This window comes from Rhineura floridana, chromosome 11 (assembly GCF_030035675.1).
Source record: "Rhineura floridana isolate rRhiFlo1 chromosome 11, rRhiFlo1.hap2, whole genome shotgun sequence".
NCBI lineage: Eukaryota > Metazoa > Chordata > Lepidosauria > Squamata > Rhineuridae > Rhineura > Rhineura floridana.
Window position 1 is genome coordinate 19485928 of NC_084490.1, and position 17955 is coordinate 19503882.

The 17955-nt window shown below is 42.0% G+C and overlaps 1 protein-coding gene across 1 annotated transcript; it reads right to left on the reverse strand.

Moving 5' to 3' along the window:
- Positions 1–7385: 7385 nt before the first annotated feature.
- LOC133366663 (transmembrane protein 100-like) lies at positions 7386–15342 on the reverse strand. Its single transcript, XM_061590004.1, has 3 exons — positions 15245–15342; positions 7855–8290; positions 7386–7635 (listed from the first exon to the last, which is right to left on the reverse strand). The coding sequence occupies exon 2, from the start codon at positions 8257–8259 to the stop codon at positions 7903–7905; it is 357 nt and encodes a 118-aa protein (XP_061445988.1). The 5' UTR covers positions 8260–8290; positions 15245–15342; the 3' UTR covers positions 7386–7635; positions 7855–7902.
- Positions 15343–17955: the final 2613 nt, after the last annotated feature.

Here is a 17955-nt window from a genome sequence, read left to right on the forward strand (position 1 = left end):
CACAACATAGGAAACTGACCTTTAGTGTTGTGGCACCTACCTTTTGGAATTCCCTCCCTTTAAATATTAGGCACCATCTCTGTTGTCTTTTTGGCGCCAGTTGAAGACCTTCCTCTTTCAACAAGTCCTTTAAGTAGAGACCTTATCTCAGTCTGCACCTGTGTTTGAACTGTTTTTAGTTTAAAAAAAATGCTTTAAAGATCTATTTTTAAAGATGTTTTGCTTTTAAAATGCTTTAAAGGTTTATTTCTTAGTGTTTTTGTTTGCCACTCTGGGCTCCTCCTGGGAGGAGGGGTGGGGTATAAATGTAAATAAATAAATGAATATTAAAATATTTCATTTATTGACCAATCTTTCCTCCAACAAACTCCAGCTGGTGGAGATGTACTCTTCTTCCCAATTTATTATCCATGCAACAACCCTGTGAGGTAGGTAAGAGTGACTAGTTGCAAGCAAGCTCTGGATTGTCAGAGCTTTCAGCGGTTTAATGCAGAATGAACTTTACATATACCAGTTGACGGTGGACTGAATTTGTAGTTCAGATGGGGAAGCTGTGATCCTCCAGATATTGTTGGACTACAACTCCCATAATTCCTGATCACTGGCCATGCTCGTTGAGCTGATGGGATTTGGAGTCCAGCAACATCTAGCAGGTGGCAGCTTCCCCATCTTTGTTTTACCTTTAGTAACAAACACTGTCTGAATGAGAACCAATGTGATGCAGCCGATTTTTAGACCTGTGGGTGGCGAGGAGATCCACGTTCAAATTCATACCTGACTGGCAGCAAAGCATTGTGAGGAGGCTCAGGCAAGTTGCTTTCTTCTCACACTAACCTACATTTCAGCGTTATTGTGAAGATAGAGAGGGGGCTGCCAAGTATCCCCACTGAATTATTTGGATTGGCAGAATATGCATTTTTGTGCAGGGGTGTAGTCATCCAGGGTCTTGGGGGGTTGTCTTAAACCCCTTACTTTCTTGGGAGCAGGGTCCCAGCAGTGTTCCTATGACTCAAGGGTCCTACAAGCCAATCAGCATGAAAGTGTGTTAGCCACTGAAAAGGACTTCTAACATGCTTCTTTTTCCTTTCCAGCTGATTGGAGCCAACCAGTGAAAAGAGGTGAGTCAGCCACAGATAAGACTCTTCTTGGCAGCTAACACAATCCCCTTTGATGCTGATGGGCTCCTAGGGACATCTATTGTTGTAAGAGAAGGCATGTATGGGAAGGACTGAGGAGTGTGGTGATGATGACGGACAGCAGGCAAGTGAGTGACGGGGTGCGGCTGTGTGGGCATGGCATTACTATCATTAAGAGATCCTACACTTCTGAATTTGTCACTACACTACCACTTTCATGCTTGGATCTTTTAAACCCCATTTTCAATTTTATTACAGTTTTACTCCACACTTTGTCCAAGCAGCTCAAGGCAACATATGATTCCCTCCATTTTTATCCTCACAACAGTCCTATGGTGTAGGTTAAACGGTGAGTGTGATTCATCCAGCGTCTCCCCATGAGTTTCATGGCTGAGCAGAGATGTGAACCTATCTTACCTAAATCTAACATTTAACCACTACCACCACATTACCGGTAAACCCCTGCAAGTTGCTAGTCCACAATATTTTTTTTCTAGCTCTCCTATCCTATCATGCATACTTACTGTAGTCATCTGTGGTACACTGATGCTTTGAAAGGAAAATGGATCTATTCACAATTTTTATTAACTTCTCTCGTTGGACATCTGAAGGTGATTCACAGGCACCAGAAATGACTAGGCAAGTAGACATTTGAGGGACTGTTTTAAATTCTGAAAATGGCTCTTGGCTAGATTTAGATGATGTGCTGGGAAAATATGCAGGTTTGGCGTATCAAAGTGCAAGCTTCTTTCTCAGTAACAGAATAAGTTTGTTTATTTGCACTTTTCAACCCTGTAGAATTTCTCCCCTTGGATAGTTCCCTCTTCACCCCTCCACCCAGTGTGCTTTCTTGATGTAGATTAATTATACTGCAAAAGCCGAACGATGAAACATCTGTTTTAATCACAGCATTGAAGATTACAGAAAATGTAAAGCGGTATAAAATTGGAAGTAGCTTGGGAGGATAGAAAGAATAATTATTAATCGTGCATTATGACCTCATAGCTGTATCTGATGATAAAATAATACTTAAACATTTATATTGCATTTTCAAGTGTCCAAAACACTTCATGTGTATTATCTATCATTGATCTTTTCAACAAGACTGCCTGTAAGCTAAGTTGTTACTACTGTCCCCCATTTTGTAGAAGGGAGTGCAAATGAGGCTGAGTGAAAATGGCTTGCCGAAGACCACCTAGCAAGTTCATGGTAAAGGTGGGGACTCCTGTAGCTCAGTTTCTTAACCACTATGCCACTTCTCTTTAAAAAGAAAAAAAGAGAATTTTCTGGCAACATATTCTCTGCTACTTGCTTGTTTTTTCCATTCAGATTAACAACTTCCTTCTTACCCATTCACATGCAGTCTAAACAATCCCAAGGCAATTATTATAATCCATTATCTGCTCTGCATGCCTGCTCCCCTCCATTCTTTCTCCATATGGTTTGAAGCAAACCATATGGACTCTGATATATTCTTAATTTCCATAATCAACCATGGGCCCTATCCACACTATACATTTATTGGTACTCTGTTGTTGCTTGTCAGTCTGCAAACAATATGTAATTGATTACAGTTTTTCCCTATTTACATTGCCTTTCCTTTGCACTGAAATGAATAGAGTGGAATAATGTAATGACAACATAACTTATGTAATTTACATAATTACATAAATTACATAATTTTACCACAGTGGACAGTGTGACAAATCACTTGGTAGAAGGCAAACTGCAGTGGAAAGGAAACAGTGCTGCATGCAATAAATACAGGACAAAATGGAAAATGATGCCTTTTCACATCTGCAGTGGCAATGTTACATTAACAGCTAAGCAGGTGATAAATAGAACCATTCCCAGATCTGCATATATCTGCTTAATTTTCATAATTTTGATTTCTGCAAGTCTAGGCTGTAGGAGTGAGGCCCAGTCTGTTGAGAACACTGGAAAGCTTGAAGTAATGGAAGGTGTACCCAGAACATGCTGATGAATCAGTGTTGTGATGTGGCTACTATAAAGGGGTTCCGTCTCAAAGACTAGAAACTTGCTTTCTGGAGGATTTTTTAAAATGAAAGCAAGGATTTCAAAGATGCTAGATTCGCTACTTACCACCAATTTTCAGATGTTGCATTTATCCCTTTCATCATACTGCATGTGTTAATTAGCTTACCAGTGCCAAGATGTTGGTGCTAATCACAATGCTGCCTGTTAATTGCTGACTATACTCAGAGACTAACACAGTGAAAGGGATCCTCTTTCTCAGCACACAGAAAGGAAGCAGAGGAAACTAGTGATGCAGGAAGAAATGGCCTCCTTTGTAGCCAGCCCACTGCGGAATGAAAGAAGGTTTGTGGCCCCGTGAAGTCCACTCTAACTGGCAGAGTGGCTCCCCAAGATCCCGGACAGGAGCTCCCTTTCTCAAGACTTCTTCCTGAGAGCCTTTTAACTGGAGAGATGGCCAGAGACACAGGATGAGAACTTTGTAAGTGCTTCCCATGTGCTTTACCAGCCTCCATAATCCAGTTTTGAGTAAAGAACTTATACATAGGCTTATTTGTATGCTTTGTCCAAAGTCATGTTGTTTTTATGATATTTAACTGTACGACGTTTGATTCCAGGAAGCAGTCCTACCACTAGGCAGAATGAGGCAGCCACCTTCAGCACCAGATGCTGCCAGCAGTGGCAGCCATACTTGGTTGTGTGAAATACGTTTTAGGGAGGCCCCTCCCAATTTTGTTTGATTATACACAAGTATCCAGTTATGTGCTTTCAAGTCAAACATGAAACTTTATTACCAGAAGAATAAATGTAATTAAATATGAAGTACATATTTTCAGAATGTACATAAATTAGACACATCTTTATACGTAATATTAACTGACATGTTTCTGTCAGAGAAAAAAATAAACAAAACAAAAATTATTGCATAGCCACTGTGTCTGACTAAAGTATATTATTATTACTATAATAAATAAATAAATAAATAAATTTCTAACCTGGCCTTCCTCTCAGAAGAAGCCCAGGGTGGCAAATAAGGGACAAAACTCTAAAGCATCTTAAAACACCTTTAAAATAAAACATTTGACTTAAAGACATATTTTTATTTTAAAAATCTTTAAAAACATACTTAAAAAACATTTTTATTACTTAAATATATAATTATTTAAGATGATTTCTGGGTTTGGTGAGTCTCAAATATTGTTATTAAATTGTTTTTATTTATTTTTTTAATTGTTTTTTTAAATTGTTTTTTTGTGTTTTAAAATTTGTATAGTGGTTTTTATTGTTTTTAATTGTTGTAAACCGCCCAGAGAGCTTCGGCTATGGGGCGGTATATAAATATAATAAATAAATTAATTAATAAATAACTGGACACACTGTATGGCTGCCAGTGCCTGGGAGTGAGCTACTAAAGAACAGACAGAGCTATGTCCCCTAGGTCAGGTCAGGGGTTCTCCAACTTTCTAGTCTCAGGGCCCATTTGAGATGGCTGGTAATTTTTGAGGCCCATCAGTCACTAAATGTTGCCAGATGCAAGAGGAGCTTGGTTTTAACCAGCTGGCAGGCAGTGGCATTGCTTTTAAAACGGATACTTAATCCATCTTTGGAAATTACTAAACTCTTCACCTCAGCGTTTTCCTTCAACACCTCCTCTCCCCTCAGAGAAGAGAAACCTTCCTTCCTCCTCCCATGAGTGGCTGTCTCCCAGCCACATTTAATGAGCATGCAAGGAGTTGCTGATGGTGACATTGGTCCAACCAAAAGGCTAGGATGCGGGGCAGACAAGTAAGGAGGCACTGGACAGGCTGTGGCACTGAGGCCTACCTGAAAGGGGCCTACAGCCTACTGTTTGAGAAACACTGCCCTTAGGGGCACTGTCCCTTTGCCAATGTTGAAGTAAGATTCAGCCACCAGTTCAATCAGGTTCTGCACATGGAGTGGATGGGTGCCATCTTGTCCTTCACTTTAGGCAGCAAAAGGTCTTTGGTGTTACTGCTTCCCAGAATTATTTTTATGAAAAGATTACAGAGAATTTATTTTTTAAAAAACACAAATCTATGGATTATGAAAAAGCACAACTGATATCACATAGAAGGGTAGTGATATTCATCTGCTGCTGTGGAAGGATGTACAAAATTGATGCTCTGTAAGAATACAGCCGAATCTCTGGAAATGTAGTATCTGAACATGGCCAAAGGGCATCCTTTTAAAATAAGGGCCATCTTGTAATTCTAGGTATCAGTAAGACCGTACTGATGTCGTCTTGTATAAGCAATAGAGACATTAATCTGCACGTGAGGGAGCTTTTGGCGAGGTTGTGCTTGTGTACATTACATGGGAATGAAAGTATGCTATATAAGGTTGTGACTTCATGAACTCTTGGAAGTGTGTCTGTCTGTTACTTCCTTAAGCAATGAGAAAGCAGATAGCTCCCAGACTGACCGCCAGCTGTTCCTGGGGAGCGACACAGCAGGAAACCGGGCCTTGCTCCTGGAACAATGCCCTGACCTAGGAGTGGCACTGTGGACCAAAGTGATAAGCTCAGTCTGTTTATACATGGGCACCGAGATGGCTGAGATTGAGCCAACCAACAAGAGTATTGTATGCAGTTATGCTCGTAGTCCAGAGACTGGGAATAAGGGCCTTTATTTCCTCTGTGAGAGCTTGCCTTTGCTGGATGGGTCTGGGCCAATTTATTTTGCAAGGTTTAAAGACAGCTTTAGAACTAGTTTCAACCTGCAAGTGAGGGTTCAAATGACTGAATACTCTTACTTATTTGTTCAAATTCCTGCATATAAAAATCGAAGGAGACGGGTTCTAACCAACCTTTCTTCCTGATATGCTGTTCTGTGTGTGTGTGGGAATCCCTCTCTCCCTCCCAGAGGAGAGCATTTCAACATGTGAACCCCTCCTGCAGTCTGAAGTAGGACAGTCCAGGCACACGTTTACCATCTCATCTCTTCTTTCTGGGAAAGAGGCCTTGGTCATCTCTCCACAGTTGCAATGTTGAAAATATACTGCCAGGAAGAGTGGAGGGGACTCAGAGGTGGAAGTAATGTTACAGGGAATTGTGGATGTGTTTGCTTGCAGATATCTGCTTTGCCCTGAGATACTAATTCAGCAGTAATATTTCCCTTCCGTATTACAGGGCACCCAACAAGCCTCAACAAAGACAGGCATTTATATTTTATGTCTTTTACCTCAATGGTACAAGCAAGGCTACACAAACTTTATTACAAGTTAACTCACATTCTGTACCAGGAGTTGTTAAATATAATATTTTGCTTCTGGTAAGTAGAAGAGGGACAGAGAGCTACACAAGGTCCTAATACCCCACACTCTCTCTTATCCATGGAAATCCAACTCAGCTTAAATTTGTAATCATAAGAACTAGAAACTTAACTTTAAAAAAAAATGAAAGCAGAGATTCTCAGGATGTTGTTTTTTTGGTAGACTTGCAATTGCTGGGAACGAATAATCTAATCTTACAGATGAGGTGCAAGAAGCTGATCCAATGAGTATGCAAGGGGCATGCTATAGAGATCGCTTGCCCAAAGGTTAACAAAAATCTGAAGCAAACAGGGGGTTCCACTTTCACCTGTCCCCTCTGCACATAGTCAGCTGGTTCCTCTGTTGCCTGAATACTTTCCCCTTTGGCACTTCTGGGGTAACAGTGCCTGTGGGAGTCATTAAAGGTAAAGGTGTCCCCGCACTTATAGTGCGAGTCATTTCCGACTCTTAGGGTGACATCTTGTGACGTTTACTAGGCAGACCGTATATATGGGGTGGGATTGCCAGTTCCTTCCCTGGCCTTTCTTTACCCCCCAGCATAAGCCGGGTACTCATTTTACCGACCACGGATGGATGGAAGGCTGAGTGGACCTCGACCCCTTTTACTGGAGATTCGACTTCCTCCTTCCATTGGAATCGAACTCTGGCCGTGAGCAGAGCTTCGGCTGCGTTACTGCTGCTTACCACTCTGCGCCACGGAGGGTCTTGTGGGAGTCATTAGATAGTGATATTAGCGCAACTATCTCCTTCCTGAAGGGTGTGAACAAATTATTGGTCTCATGGTGGTGAGGAATGAGGTCTTAGTGGAGGCAGGCAATGGCTTTTTTTCATGCCTCATGAAGACTAGGGATTTCCAGACATGTAGCCTAGGTTAGTTTGTGGCAGCAAAAGTAACAAAGAACCTTGCAACACCTTAAAGTTTTAATACATTTATTAAACTTTTTAACACATTTATTACACTTTTGAATATAGTCTACTTCATCTGATGCAAAGGTTTAGCATTAGGAAGGGATCCTTCATGCTGAGCTTGATTTTTGTCCAGGCCTAGAACTTTGAGGCTTCTGTTACCAAGTGCTGGTACACTGTATGAGGAAAGACATTACACCAAAGCCCTTCCAAAACTTTGTCACCTCTTGCAGTCTGATTATGTCAGAAGAATCAGATGGATATTCCAAGCAGGATGCATTGCTTGCATTCCGACTAGAAGGGAAACCTGGAAAAGACATGGTCCAGCATGGATTTTCAATTTAGATGGGTGGTATCCCCCCCCCCAAATGTAGCCCTGATATTGGTTCAAAGTGGAAACCAGCTGGCCATGAAACCTAAAAGATAGACACTGATTAGGACTGAAATCTGCAAATGGGTTTTGGAATCTGTCACCAGTTCAAATTGGGCTTTGCTTTGAAAACAGCCTTTTGGGCTAGATACTCACTTCATATTGAAATGTCTTCTGGCTCACAGGAAAACTGGGCTCAGACAATCACACAACTGCTTTCTTTGCCTCTGGCTCCATCAGTACGGTCCAGCTGCCATACCTCTTCCTCCTCCTGTACTGCTGCCACAAGCAACTGGAGGCCACCCCCAGAATCCCAGCTCCCAGCAAGACCCATCCCAAGATAGACAACACAGAACCAGGAGAATCATGGGCACCAGCCACACTGGTGGCTGCCAGGCCAATTATGCCCACCACCAGCCCAAAGGGAAGCAGGCAGTCTCGACACGAGGCCTCCACGCCTCCAGTGGTGGTGCTTATGAGATGAGGGTCCAGGGGTGGTGCCGTGCGCTCCAGGGAAACTTCTTCCCTTTCCATGTTCACTGTCACACGATCGTAAGACATGGTGGTCAGGAGAGCAACAGCCACTTCCAATCTGGGGAGGGGAAAAATAAAACATAAGAAGAGACCTGTTAGATCAGATTAAGGCCTATCTAATCCAGCATCCTGTTCTCACAGTAACCAATCAAATGCCTCTAGGAAGTCCACAATGAGCACATTAGTGCAAGAGCACTCCTCCCCACTTGTGATTCCCAGCAACTGGTATACAGAAAAATTGAAATGGACTGCCTTCAAGTCAATCCCGACTCATGGCGCCCCTATGAATAGGGATTTCATGGTAAGCAGTATTCAGAGGGGGTTTACCATTGCCTTCCTCTGAGGCTAGTCCTTCCCAGCTGGCTAGGGCCTGCTCAGCTTGCCTCAGCTGCACAAGCCAGCCCCTTCCTTGTCTGCAACTGCCAGCTGGGGGGCAACTAGGCTCCTTGAGACTGTGCAGCTTGTCCACGGCTGCACAGGTGGCAGGGCACGTAACCCCTGAGCCACTCACTGTGGGGGTGATCTTTAGCTGGCCCTTGACACCCAGGAGACACCAGCGGGGATTTGAACAGACAGACTCTGGACTCCCAGCCAGGCTCTCCTCCCTGCTGTGCCATACCAGCTGAAGCATACTAGTATTCATAGAGGCAGGCAGGGCCAAGGAGGTGAGGCCTTTACATTCAGAACCCACTGTAAAGACCCAAGAGAAGAGAACAAGGAAGCAAGAAAGCAGGGCTGGTGTCATGGATTGGCATGGTCAGGCACTGGCCGAGGCCCACAATGTTGGAGAGGAGCCACTGCCAATAAATCCCTGGCCACTGCTGCTGTTCCTCCTCTTCCTCACCAGCTTGGTAACCTGCTTTCTTGTCTAGCCAAGAGAGGGCAAAGCAAATGAACAATAACAATGAGAGGGAGCAACTCCTGCAGCCTGCTCTTGCTCACTTGGCAGCTCTCTCCCTGGCAAATGAGCAGCTAGTGTCAGTGAGGAGTGTGACAGCAGTGGCAGCAGCTAGTGCCAATGGTGGTGAGGAAGAGATAGCACCATTCCCACTTGGGGTGGGGGACTTTGAGAGTGTCTTGCCTAAGGGAGAGGGGAAATCCTGGAGCCAAAAAAGGGCCTTCTTAATGTCTTTTGCTGCTTGCCACAGGGAAGGCCATCATATATGTGGGTGATTGCCTTTTGTTGACTGTACCACCAACTGCTGACTTGAACTTTTGAATGAGCTGCTGTAGGTTGACCACCACAGGTGGAAAGAACTAAAAGGGATTTGCTTTCCCTTTTTAATACAAGCTTGACTTGTCAGTCCCTCTGCCCTCTCCCCAGTGTGGTATTTTCTCTCCCTTTTCCCCATCACTCTATCCTGTCATTATGGTAAGCTTAAAAGCATTACTTTCACATTCAGCAGATGCTTATCTGCAGCATTTTTTAAATGTCTAAATCACTGAGGCACCACAAAGCACTTCACAGATCTCTGCTTCAACTCATGCCAACCCACTTCACCTCTGACAAGCTCAAAATTCCTCAAAGGTCCCACTTTGCCTCAGGATTTGTCCAGTTCCAATGCACACCTCTGCTTTCAGAGAACTTTGCCATTAGAACTGGATACAGTACAACCTCATGCTCAGAGGCAATAGATCAGATGCTGCAGTTAGACAACGGGGCATGCCTTCATCTGCAGCTCAGTCTGCAAGCTTCCTAAGCATTACCCTTGTCTTCCTGTGAGCTTTATTTTATTTTATTTATTTATAAAAAGGTTTATGTATCACCCTTTCCTTTAGAGTTATAGAGTTTGTAAAAATGTACAAGAGTTGTATTGTTCAGTCCTGGCTACTTTGTGATATATAAACTTTAATTATTTATGTTGCCTTTTGCATTTTAACAATATTATAGATTTTACTTTTTTTATTCTTGGTTTATATGCTTTGCCTTGTTGACTGCTTTGGATGTAAAAAAAGTTGGCAGAAAATCCCTGTATAAACATTCCGGCTCAGCCTTTCCCAACCAGTGTGCCTCCAGATGTTGTTGGACCACAGCTCCCATCTTTCCTGACCATTGGCAATGCTGGCTGAGGCTGATGGGAGTTGTGGTCCAACAACATCTGGAGGCACACTGGTTGGGAAAGGCTGCGTCTGGCTGGTAACCATTTGGGAGACAAAATGCTGGACTGAATATATCTTGGTATGATTCTGCAAGGTGCTGATATGGCTGTGAAGAATACATAGCCTTTACAGAAGCAAGCCTGAATGTTGTCATTGGCTCAGAGAGATTAGAAGTTGTATACAATTAAGTTATAGTCAGAGCAGACCCTTTAAAATGAGTGGACTTAAGTTAGTCATATTCATTAATTTAAGTGGGTCTGCTTTGAGTGTGACTAACATTAAATACAACCCACAGTAGGGGTGGAAAGATCTGCCAGTTTTGGCTCTCTCAGTGTCTTATTTTTCCAATCAAATTCAGTTCTACAGTAATTTGCAATAAAAAAAAAATCATGAAAATTCTCCAGCATTTTAGTGTGCATTTCTCCTACATAACTAAACACATTTTTGTATGCAGTTTTGACCAATGTACACATTTTTGCAAGCAATTTCTCCTAATATAATGCAATTTTATATGTTATTTTCACTAATATCTTCATTTTTATGCACATTTTCCTCTTTCAGATTCCATTTCCATCACATGCAGAATGTATGCATATCTTCTACCTTGTCTAGCTACCCATCCAAATGTTTTGGACATTCCCCAAGCCAAAGATGTTCTGTATGTCAGCAGTTTGTCTAAAAAATAAGAGGGAAATTCTTATCAGACTCTGGGAGAGTGTATGTGTGGGGAGAGAAAGAATGAGAGGAGACTGAATTGCTTTGGATTGCCCAGAAAGGAGCTTTAGATTACATATGAAGATAATATTTTGAGCTGAGAGAAATAGTCCAGGATTGGAACATGTTCTCAAGAGAAAGTGTCAAGGCACCTGTATCTTGGGCTGTTTTTTAAAAAAAGACACAAGGAAAGTGTGCTGTAGGTGGAGTTAGGAAAGACATAGGGGTTGCCAGCTGGCCTGGAAAACATCGGCATGGCTTGCTTCTCTTCCTTTAACATTGATTTGATATATAGAAGACAAAGCTTTTTCACTGAAATATGATTGCTCACTAACTACTGCAAGTCAAACTGCTGATTAAAGCAACAGCCCTGGGGTCCAACAGAAAAGCTGGCAATCCAAAGAGGGTAAAAGTTCTTGAGGATTTTTGGCATGCTTGGTTGTTGGATTGTTGATTGCTACCTTTTAAAGCCACCGCTGTAGCAGTCTTTAACAACACCTGAGGTGCAGACACTAGCAGACAATATTTTTTCCACAAACTCTTCCCTCCTGAATTCTGCACATCAAGCAGCAGTTAAAGGCAGAACATTAAAGACACATTCTCCCATTGGTCAGCTGGCATCCCTACTTGTGTAAGATGGGCACATTTATCAATATAAGGAGCCCAGGTGCCTTTGACAATTGCACAGCAACCTGAACCAATAGGTGAAATGTTTTTGTGTTAAGGAGATGCAGATGGGTAATGTGGCACCTGGTGAATGCCTGCCTGCCTATTTATTTATTATGCCCCAGTGTGTTTTTTAAAATCTGGAGTGGCTTACAAGAAAACTCAGTATAATAACAATAAAAACACTAATTTAAAATAGACCAAAAGCACAAATACAAAAACACAGCTACATAAAAACAGCAAGAACTAATCATTAAATGCCTGGTGGAATAAAAAAAAAAACAGATTTTAGCAGAGATGGATCTTGGTGGGCTTCCCTGGGAATAGAATCCACAAGTGTTGCCATCACCAAAGGCCAATTCTTAGTACTTGCCAATTGGATATTTACAAATGATGGGTCTAAGAGACCAAAGCCTCTGGTCCTAATCTAAAGGCTCTTGTAAATTTACATGGTGGAGGTAGTATTTAAGATATATAGACCCAGGATCAGAGCTTGGAAAAGTTACTTTTTTGAACTACAACTCCCACCAGCCCAATCCAGTGGCCTTGCTGGCTGGGGCTGATGGGGGTTGTAGTTCAAAAAAGTAACTTTTCCAAGCTCTGCCCAGGATGCTCATCACCATTTGCCCAAGACCCCAGGTTCAGTCGCCAGCATCTCTCCAGTTAAGAGCAGGGGTTCCCAACCTTTCTGAGCTTGGGGCACATTTGGAAATAAAATAAAGAGATGTGGGCACCACAAAATACTCATTTCACAGAAAAAGAAGAAAAACCAGGAAAAAACACTACATGTAGCTCAAAACAAATAAAACAGACAAAAAAGCAGGCAACCCTCCAAAATAAGTAATACTGCCCCAAAAGCAAACCAAAACAACTCAGTGTTTTACAAATAAAAAAAATGGGAGAGGCAGAGCACTATGGTGCCATGTTGAGGATCCCAGTGTTAAAAGAAATTCAGGTAGCAGCTCTGTGAAAGACTCTTACTTATGGCCTAGAAGAGCTGCCACCAGCCTGAGTAGACAATAACAAGCTGGATGAATGGTCTGACACAGTATTAGGAATCTTAATAGATAATTAGAAAGATAGATTTATATTCCTATGTACTAAATGTATTAATTGTCTGCCCCTAAATTTTCAATCTGAAACACACTTACTTTGGAGTAAGCCACATTGAACAGAAGAGGGTGTACTTCTGAGAAAACATAGGGAGGCTTGTGATGCATGTCAGGTTATACAACAGAGATCCCCTATATTGGATGGAGTGGTTGGTGGTGACAAGTGGATACTCCTGCCTTGTGGTATGACAGGGGCTTAAATTGTTTTGTTTTCATTCTGTCCAACTCTGTGATTAAATACCAAATTAGGTATTAAGAAAAATTCTGAACTCCTCTTTTGCTTGGAACAAAACAAATACATCAAACACTGCAGATTGCGTAATTTTCGCAAGCTTTGAGTATTGCACTATTGCTCCCAAATTGGAAAACTTTATTTCTTATTTTAGTTGCTGCTTTTTTTTCTATTGCTATTCATGTGTTTTGGCATTATTGCTGAAAATCTGCAAATAATGTTTAATATAAGTATAAATAAACATACATACATTTGCCTAACCAGAATACAGAATATAATACACTTGTGTATATAATCTATTTCTGCCATGAATAACATTACAGACCAATTATTGTCCTGTCATCCTCCATCAGTCTGCCTCTCTCCAGTCTATATAGATTTATTTTATTATAGTTACAACCTCACTTATTGCTAAAGAATTCAAGTCCTTTGGCAAAAGGTGGAGATACCATTAAACTGTACCACAAAATCAATCCATCAACCTGTTCCCTCCATACCATTAAAATCTGTATCAAATCAGGACATACTGTTGTGTGGCACCCCAATCTCCAAGCAGTGTGAGACTTCCAGAGGTTCCAGCGCTTTACCCAGGATTTGGTTTCCTCGTAATGAAGGTCAGCGGAGACTGTGGTGTCTTATAGGATATATGGTTTTTATTTAGACACATATGTACAGCCTGAGTCTAATATGGAAGGGTTCACAGGATTAACTTGATCTTGCTCCCCAAAGCCCATAGCTTTGTGTTTTTTCCTGACACAGACAGCAAGCAAGCCTCTTTCTCTCTTTTCATCTCCCACCCTTTCCTCAGACTGACACTCACACAGACACACAAACTACTTCCTTGTTGGTGGAGGGAGGTCTCTCTCCTGAAAGAGTTTTTAATAGCCCACATTGCTTCCCTGGCCAATTCTTACACTCATTAATAGGGGCGCTTGACAGGCCCATCAGTTCACAGACAGCTTGGCCACTCTATTATCTTGACAAAGGAAACTGGTTTGCCCAGTTTAGCAGGTCTTCCTATTGCAGACTTTATCTGTTACAAGCATACAACTATAAACTAGGAAGGATCTCACAGATATCATCCAAACCCACCCTCACATCTTATAGCAGTACTAACTGACTGATCATAAGGAAATAAAATACAGCCAGGATAGCAAAAGTCATAAAAGTCATAGTCTTATAAGCATATTGATGCTTTGGGATGCAAAACTTTACACTGGAACTATTAAGATCTTACATTAATTAATATCCAACTGTTTTTTCAAGGAGATGAAGTACAAAAAAGTTTTGTCATGGAATTTGTCAAGCATTACAAAACCATACAAAGAGATTACATCAGTGATGATCACCAAAATTTCTTCCTGTGACTGCATTTTCACTTCAGATGTCCTCTATCCCTTTGTATCATAAAAAGCCACAGAGGCATTTTGAAATTAAACCATTTTACACATCTTTCTAAAAACTATCCTGCTTAGTTACAAGTTAATCTTGTGCTGCCCAGCTGACAAAAAGTCTGCACATTTTCAGGACACCCCCCTTCGCTAGGCCTGCTCCTGTGCCTTTTCTGATCAGCAGAAATTGGCAGGCAAAGCTGTCCACCGAATGGACAATTGCTTGCTAACTGGTGCAGATTGAGTTGCTATGTGATGCTAGTGGTGGCTGAAAAGTTGGCACACGACAACCCAGCATAAACAACCATGTTAAGAATGTCCATGAAGTTTCACAGCACAAAGCCATACAATATCAGTCTTCTCAATATTTCCTCACATAAAGTGGTTGTTAAGGGCACAGAGGTACAGTGGCTGGTTGAAAAGTTGGCAACTCTATGCAGAATGCCAGGCATAAAGAGTTCTAAAGAACTACATGTAGATCTCTCCCTTCCACTATCACCCCCACCCCCCAAAAACAGCAATGCACAAGTTTGGCTAACACTTACTTCCAAACAAATCTGCTCCTGATTCTTCAAAAATGAGCTGGAGGGTTTTTCTTATAAGCAACATGGGGAATAAACAATATCACTTGCTGCACATCAAATTGCTGTTGAACAGCTACAGAGGGCAGTTCAAAGGCTGGCAACCCAAATAATCTATATGGTTCTCCATAGCAGCATCCCTTTAAAAATGTCCTTTCTTCCAGGACCACTCACTCTGTCTCCCTTGGGATATTTTACTCCCTATCGCTTTCTTACCTCAAAAAAGAATTTGGGGGCTGGTTTTCCTTGTTAATATTAATATTTCCCCATTCCTTCAGTGTGCCAGGCCTGGTCCTGATCCTGTCCTCCTTCGTCTGCACTCACCCCAAGTGTGTCCTCTTGGGGTCAGTTTGTCTCCTCTACTGCTAGTCTGGTTGCTGCTGAAGATCTAAAATTTGGTTCCCACCCACACCCTCATTTCTGTGTCAATCATTTCTGGGATGCGGATGATGGAATGATAAGGAGGCAATTAGAAAGTTCATGTAACTTAGTAGGCACTGGAGAAACTTGGACACAATATATGGCGCATGCACACAGCACATTGTGTGCCTCAGGCACACACCCAGCCGAATAGAAAGTGTTGTAAATACATTGACAGAACCCACTCAATAACCTGTCATATAATGTACGCACACACACACACACACACACTTTCATGAAGGAATTCCTGATAAGCTTCCCTGAATTCTCCTGAAAACAGTCTGAAAACCACAGCTCTAGAATACATTCCTTGCCCATACAGCCCTGATTATGCAAGCCAGACTTGATGTGAACTGGAGCTCTCACCAGGATTCAGCCATAGATCTGTGGTAGAGCACTCGGTTTCCATGTAGAAGGCTCCAGGTTCAGTTCCTAGCCTCTGCAGTTGACAGGATCAAGGCAGCATATGATGGGAAAGAACTCTCTTTGCCTGAGTCCTTAGAGAGACGGAGTAGACAATATTGGGCTCCTGGATGTACAAATAGTTTGACCAGGTATAAGCAGCTTCCTGAGTTCCTCTGTGTATGTGTGCATGTGCGCACATGCATGTGGCCATCCTGTGGGTCAGATGTTGTACTGGGGACTTCATATTTGGGATTTCTGTGTCTTACACAGTTGTTTGTCTGTCCCCTTGAGGAGGAGGATAGATTAAGCATATTAAAGATATATACATGCAAATTTGCACAGTCCATGTCACCGAATTTGGGAAGGGGTGTATTTGTTGGAGGGGTGCAAAGCAAATTTCTGTTCTGCCCTTTCACACCAAGATTGTCCCTCAAGGCAGCTTACGATTCATTTTGAACAATACAAAAAGAAACTGCATTAATATAAGCTAAAATCCAAAATAAACTGCGGTTACAAGAACAAGCAGGTCTATGCCAATAAAGGCTTGGGAGAACAGGACAGTTTTAACCTAGCACTGAAAAGATAATAGTGCTGACATCAGGCAAATATACCTCAAAGGGAAGCTGCACAATCAGGGTACCACTACTGAAGAGGCTGATATATATGCATTGTTTGCTTAAGTTGCAAATTCATATCCTGCCTTTCATATAAAGTAATTACAAAGTAATAAGCAATAAAATGTAAAACTACCAGAACCACAAAAGAACAGTAATCAAAACAACAACAAAAGAAGACATTGGGGTGCTTCCAGACTCTTGCTATTTTGGGGTGGGATTCAATTAGTTAGTGGCAAATTCAGTTTCAGCAGTTAAAATTTTATTGGGACGTCTTGTGCAATGAACTCACCCAACAAACTGGACTTTTTGCAGTAAGGAAAGTGACAGAAAAATCTGGAAAGTGTGGAATAACACTTGCTTTAAACACCTGAGAAAAGGTACAAGTCTTTGCCTGGTGCCGAGAAGACATCAAAGTTGGCAACAGGCAACTCACAACCAAGAAGACGTTCTCCCTAATCTCCTTATCCTGTGGGGCCATCTGATGAAGGGCCTCCTATGCCAATCTCTGTGCATGGGCAGGTTCATATGTTCTAGACTCTGTCAGGAATTCTGAGCTCTTTCTGTATCTCTCAAGTTACAACAAGGCCAAGAGGCTTCAAGGGCACTTCCAGATGACCTGTTTGTTGAACATTTATCCTGATTTGTTTGCAGGGAGATTCAATGATATTTAACACTGATTTGTTTGTAGGGAGGTGAGATGATAGTTGCATCAATGCAAGTGTTATCCCACATTTTCGAGTGCATTTTCCTATCACTTTCCTTACTGCCAAAAAATCCAATCTTTTGAGGAAGCAGGTTTGTTGTGCAAGATCTCCAAATCATCAATAATTGCACAACCTGAACTTGCAGCTATGTGATTGAATCCCACCTGAAAATAGACACAGTCTGGAAGTGCCTGAATTCGGTTTCTAGATGCTACTTGTGTTATGCAAGAGGCTTCACTCTCTGTCTCAATTGCTCTGCTCACCTGTTCCAATGCAGAGAGAAGAGTCTGCTAGGGGGCCATCATCCCATCCTTCTATGCTGTGTACGTTCCCCCCTTTCCCCCACAAGGGGTAAAGGTTTGAGGGTCATTTCTCCTCTACAGAACACACACAAACTGAATCCTGACAGATTACTTTTGACGCTAATACCACTTTACTGACAGATCTGGATGGACAAGGCGGATTAAACATATGGCTGAGGGCAGCAAAGAACAGCTAAATTAGCAGTGGCCCATTGTAATTACGCATCAAAGTATGAGGAGTTATGAGGCGGTCAGAGCCTATGTAACATCATCAGAAAGGGAGTGCTTCCTACTGGTTAGAGAAGGGAGGGGAAAGGCTGGGAACTAGAATTCCTGTGGACGAGTTTAAGCTAAAGAATCAGAGAAATTAACACAGGGCGTGAATCTTCTTAAAAAGGGAACAAAACAATTGGCAGAGATCATGGGGAATACCTGGGTTTTCCACGTGAGGCATTCTGGGATAGGAAGCTATGACATAA

Bases quoted from the DNA above. Each gene is read 5' to 3' on its own strand.
- LOC133366663 (XM_061590004.1), bottom strand. From the start codon at position 8,259: ATGTCTTACGATCGTGTGACAGTGAACATGGAAAGGGAAGAAGTTTCC.